At 34.7% G+C, this 5,781-nt stretch overlaps 1 protein-coding gene across 1 annotated transcript in view; it reads right to left on the minus strand.

The window, feature by feature from the left end:
• Positions 1-1,272: 1,272 nt before the first annotated feature.
• Positions 1,273-5,781, minus strand: part of vps33a (VPS33A core subunit of CORVET and HOPS complexes) — a 12,929-nt gene continuing 8,420 nt past the window's right edge. Inside the window, exons 12-13 of the mRNA XM_016552258.1 lie at positions 1,945-2,113; positions 1,273-1,568 (exon numbers count right to left, since the gene is read on the minus strand). Coding sequence (XP_016407744.1) covers positions 1,375-1,568; positions 1,945-2,113 — 363 coding nt within the window. The 3' untranslated portion in view covers positions 1,273-1,374. The remainder of the gene's footprint in view (positions 1,569-1,944; positions 2,114-5,781) is intronic.

The following is a 5,781-nucleotide window of genomic DNA, read 5'->3' on the forward strand; positions in this document are numbered from 1 at the left end:
AAAGTGCTTATCATTCACATATCAGGAATATTTCAGGAAGAGAATCGGTAATGAGCATCAAGCCAGGAGAATCATCTCACACATCAGAAGAACAAGTTCTTGCACTGAGATCTTTAAGGAAGATTCTGTGATTCATCAGAGGAAAGTCTACAGCTTAAGACTTTCCACTGAAAGATCCATCAGTCTGTTTCTGTCTGCTGGAAGAGAAAGATCAGACTCTATCAAGAGAGATTCAGGAGTTTGTTAAATCAAACAAACATAACACCTTTGAAAAGCACAACATAAAAAGGTGCAAATGTAAGTGCTGTGATTTTGTGCTGTTTTATGATGTTGTCTTGATAATAGTTATAGTCTTGATAATGGTAATGTGTTTTCTCTACTGGACATTGTGAATACTAATGTTACTATCTAGAGCCCAAGGTGGCAGATTACTTATGTAATACAGTATCTACGCACAACAGTTTTCTCATAGCAAATGAGATTATTACAAAAAATCTATACGTAACATATTTAACAAAACTACAATAAAAAATGAACACAACAATTGCAATCATTTTAATTTGTGTCCTTATTAGGTTTATGCAAAAACAACAGTTTTGACAGCTCGTGTGTTTTTCCTCAAATGTTACAGTAAATTAACTGTTATAATATACTGTATTTTAATTCTTAACGTCTGCATTTGGTGTAAGTTGTTTATGGGCAGTGGTTTCCAATCACGTTCCTGGAGTACCATCTTTAAATTTCAAGTCATTTTAATTGTATTTTGTTCAATTTAAACTTGAATTTACAGGTTTGATACCTCACTTCAAATCCAAGAATTTAGTTGGTATTTATTAGGCATTCAAATATGAATTTTTGATTATTTATAACCTTTTACATTTGTCTATCCAACTCGCTGAATAATGTGCCCTGCTCTCTTTCAGTCTTGTAAAGGAGTTCAACATTTAATTCAATTTAGTCATTTCGATAAACAAATTATTACATAAATGTGCTAAAGCCAACATAGACCTTTTTAACTTGACCTGGAATGCATCATCAAAAAAAAGTTACCAATACATAGCAAATAATTTATGGTGGTTTCTTGAAATTAATTCTGTCTGACAAAGCAGGTTATAGATCACATTAGTATGTTTATACACTGCATAACCCATTGACTCACAAACCTTGCAGCTTAGATTAGATGCAGGTGGCTGTTTTCACAAATGTTTTCTCATAAATAAATTAGTATCGCAACAGGCAACAGCAATTTCAACCCCTCTCATAATCATTAAAAACGATCAGACAAAACAGCATCAACAGTTTGATGTAACTTGCATTCTATATGTACACAAAACATTAAAGTCTGGGTTTATTACAGACAGAAAACAGGCAGCTTTAAGGTAAGTTTTCCTCAGGATTGTCCATGACAGACTTTACCCAGCTGGTGCCGTTGATAAGTTTGGTGGTTGCAATAATGTACTCAGTCCCACTATCTTCCATATGAGACAAAAACCGTAGAGCAGCGATTTCAGCATACGTCACACCGCCAAGGAAGAAGACAAGGGTGGTTCTGTTTTCTCCTGGCTGACCTGCAAATTAAAGAGAAGGAGAATATTCTCTCAATCAATTATCAAAATAGAGAAATGTTACAACAATATGAATCAAGACTTTTATTTATACAGCACTTTTATTTATACACTACATGTTTCAAAGCATATTTCACAGATTAGAGCTGTGATAATATAGTTTACATTTTGTGACAAAACAAGCAAACAGCATAAGCTAAGATTAACAGCTAAAATGAAGCACTTCAGTCTGCTCTTTCGTTGCTTTTTTGCTTGTGGGAGCAAATTTTACAAGCTAGCTCAAGTTTATTACTATAAGATGGTAAAGACTATGATGGTTTTACTGATCTAGAATGACCATCCTTTTACAAAGTAAATCATGTCAATGGTCATCACTTACGTTTCTTGTGAAGGCCTGTGGGAACCTGCTGTCTTTCTTCAAAGTGTGGACCAGGCAACATCTTCAGCACCTCCTCTATGCTCCTCCAACCAGGACGTGCGAGCACTTGTGTCAGACGAACACTGAGTGGCGCATAGCCACTGTACACATACGAGATGTCATTGGGGTTCTAAAGGAAAGTTAACACGCATTAGTCATTCCCAAAACCACGAATAACATGTTGTCCTTAGATGTGGCACAGTAAACTTGGAATTCAAATGGCTAAAAACAATAGGCTTTTGTGTCCTCACATCAGGCTAACATGTGTAAACTGTACTTATACCTATGCAAATATACATCCCACACAAATGCTGCTGTAAATCATTTCTCAAAACTAACTGCAATTTTCTAAGGCATTTTTACAATCACTTTTAACTAACTGCTCACAAGGTCATTTAAAGGGGTCCTATTATGCTCTTTTACAAAGTCTTGATTTTGTTTTGGGGGTGTACTAGAACAGGCTCTCATACTAGGTTGTTCGAAAAACACATTATTTTTCACATATTTTACATTATTACAACACCTCTCTCCCCAGTCTGGCATGAACGGCTCGAATAGTTCCTGTATCAAATGAAGGCCCACCTTCTGAAATACGAAATGTGCTGTGATTGGTTAGCTGGGCCAGTGTGTTTTGTGATTGGCAGCACTCGGCGCCTGGTCGGGAAATGTCACGCCCCTTACCATAGCCGCCTGCGAGCTTCAGTGTAAATATTGCGTCAATATGAAATCAATTTGAGCGCGATTTAAACCCGGATGATTGTAACCACTCTAAGTTCGTCTGCCTTGGGAAAGCTAGCGTGTCTCCGACATAGTGATAACACTCGTTGCCTTCTCTAGTGCAGCTCAACCAGGTCTCGTCCCATTCGTCGATATTTGTGATATCACAAATCCCGGGAAATATGCGTTGTAGTCCAAACGAGTCATTCGTTGTAGTTTTTGAAAAGTGATTTCTGTTAAATAAAATATCTCCTTTTGAAGTGGACTTTGAACTTTGTAAATTTGCAGATCTTTTTTATGCTCAAACAGCAACATTACAGACTAACTAAAGTTGAAAAAGCATAATAGGACCCCTTTAACGAATGTATGATGTCAACTTCACCCTAGTGAAAAATAAATATACTAAAATATATTTGAAATCCATTTGTTTTATGCTAAGTATACTACAAATACATTTATGTACTTAATAAAAATACTTTGCAACTGTATTTTTAGTATACTAAACTGGTATACTTAAAGTCTGCTAAATTGGAACTAATTTTGTACTTAATTGCACTTTAATTGTGCGTAAGTAGTGCTGAAGTCCAACTAAAGATATACTGAAGTATATTTGATTGCGCTAAAGTGGAACTATTACTTTATCTTGCATTTAAAGACTGATATTATACAGGGATCATACAATCCTCATCAATAGTGACATTAAAACATCTTAGGCTTAACAAAAAACAAACAAAAAATGTGCATTGTGCAAAAGTAGTACTCCAAATAAAGTTTAATTATAAATGTTCAAATTTGTTAATAGATTTGGCTATACTTAATATGAAATAAATGTATTTTAAATATATAACTTTTACTAGGGCAATACTTTGTTAAATAAATAGTAAGGCATATCATAAAAATATTATGTTATGCACAAATATTTGTTTGATTAATCAGTTGTTCATGTGATGTATTGATCCATAAAGCAGGTTTGTAGTAAAGTATTTGCTCATGTCCAAGTCAAAACTGAACTAGATAACTAAATAAAATGATTTGAGCATTTATAATACAAATTTTAAAAAATTAATTGCACAATAGCACAGGCTTGCTATTTTATTCTACATAAATGTTCTTAACAATCCAAGTGATTAAATGTATTCAATATGTTCAAATTCATAACTTAAATTTCAACATCTGTCAGTGGCAGTCACAGTATTTTTTAGGTCAAAGCAGATATCAGAATTGAAATACCAAGTGATATTTTGATATAGTGATAATGTTTCAACTTTACATATGAGAGGTTCTTTTTTTATAAGAACTTTGATAAACAAAACTTTGTCACTAATGAACTGCAAAAAGTGGTGGGACATTTCTCCTCCATAAATGATGCATATAACACAGACTTGAGAGTAGCCACCCTCAAGATCCAACACTGGGGTGGTGAGTTCAGCATGGCCAAACACAACTCGCACTATCCACAGGAAATATTAGAGCTAGCATTAGTCAAGGTCTTTTATTTTTTGTGTGCACCACAGATAGTCCCAAAAACATTGTCTTGGCCCCATTCATCATCTTTGCTTTTACAGAATAAGAAACTTGAAATGGGACACAAACAAGCTCCAGCTGATGATAGAGAATTTGATAAGTGCAGTCACTCAAGAACATACAGTACACAAGCAGGAGGTTATGAAACTCCTTCAGAGGACTAATGGAAGCTGTTCTACAGTACTTAAAGTTATGAAATTAAGTATTTTCCTTACACAAAGTGAAGGGTAGCTTCAAAAGGACTGGGATTGCATCAAAATACAATAATTGTGAAAAGTTATTTTTTGGGTGATCCATTTGTCTTTAAAATCAAGGTGAACTCAAAATTATGTCGGTGTCTTCAGGTAGTGACACGTAGCTCTGATAAAGCTGGTGAAAAGTCTGTTTAAGGCCAAGAAACTCCATAAAAAGACTTTGGATTTAACAGATGAACTGCGTGCCGATTTTTAGAGAGAGTGATTTATTGGTTCAATTAATTACAAAAAAAAACTTAGAAAAGGAATTGGACCGAGACCTTTGAGATGGAAAGCACACACACAGTATATATAAAGATAAGATTTAGAACCACTATGTTGATATTACTTTTTCTTCTTTTTCTAATCGTCTTGTTGCTCTTTCTCTCGGTATCTTCCCCAAAATAGGATGGTGGGCAGAGAAAGAATGACCTCCAGATGAGAAATCTGAAATAGGACATACTTGCTAGCCAGAGTTGCAGAGTTTGCTTTTCTGAAGTTTGAAACAAGATGTTCCCCCAAGCTCCCCACAAAACATAAATATCACCCAGGGCCCAAGAGAAATGGAGCCGACAGTAAGGCACTGGTGTTATTAACAACGCTACATACAAAAAGATGCTAGTAACCTTTAAAAAAAAATAAAAAATACACACCCGCACATCTGTCGTCTGGAACGTGTGGAAAGTTTTCTATAAGTTGACAGTACTGTAGACTTTTAAATGTCACTTTTGTTCTGACGTCAAGAACAACGGGTGACATCGGTTTGTTGATTTCTACCAGGGGTGCTTTGTTCGAAGAGATAGTGCCTGCTGTAACATTTTTGTGGTTTTATACTTTATATTACTATTTTTATGAGCTTACCGCAATTTTCTGTACGTTTTTTCTTGTTCAATAACAACTAATGTGCACTGGAATTATTATTATTATTTTTTTTAATTTACCAAACCATCCCCAGAAATCAACATGCACACATGGTTATGTGAGAGCTATCCTTTAAATAATGACAACAATCCACTGAAACAAAACACAGTGTGAAGTAAATGTTAAATTGAATTGCAGCATATAAGGGAGTGGGGGGGTGTGTGTACATACATATATACATACATACATACATACATACACTCACACACAGGTGCATCTCAATAAATTAGAATGTTGTGAAAGTTCATTTCAGTAATTCAACTCAAATTGTGAAACTCGTGTATTAAATAAATTCAATGCACACAGACTGAAGTAGTTTAAGTCTTTGGTTCTTTTAATTGTGATGATTTTGGCTCACATTTAACAAAAACCCACCAATTCACTATCTCAACAAATTAGAATA

This window comes from Sinocyclocheilus rhinocerous, unplaced genomic scaffold (genome assembly GCF_001515625.1).
Source record: "Sinocyclocheilus rhinocerous isolate Xijiao unplaced genomic scaffold, SAMN03320098_v1.1 scaffold285, whole genome shotgun sequence".
NCBI classification, from domain to species: domain Eukaryota; kingdom Metazoa; phylum Chordata; class Actinopteri; order Cypriniformes; family Cyprinidae; genus Sinocyclocheilus; species Sinocyclocheilus rhinocerous.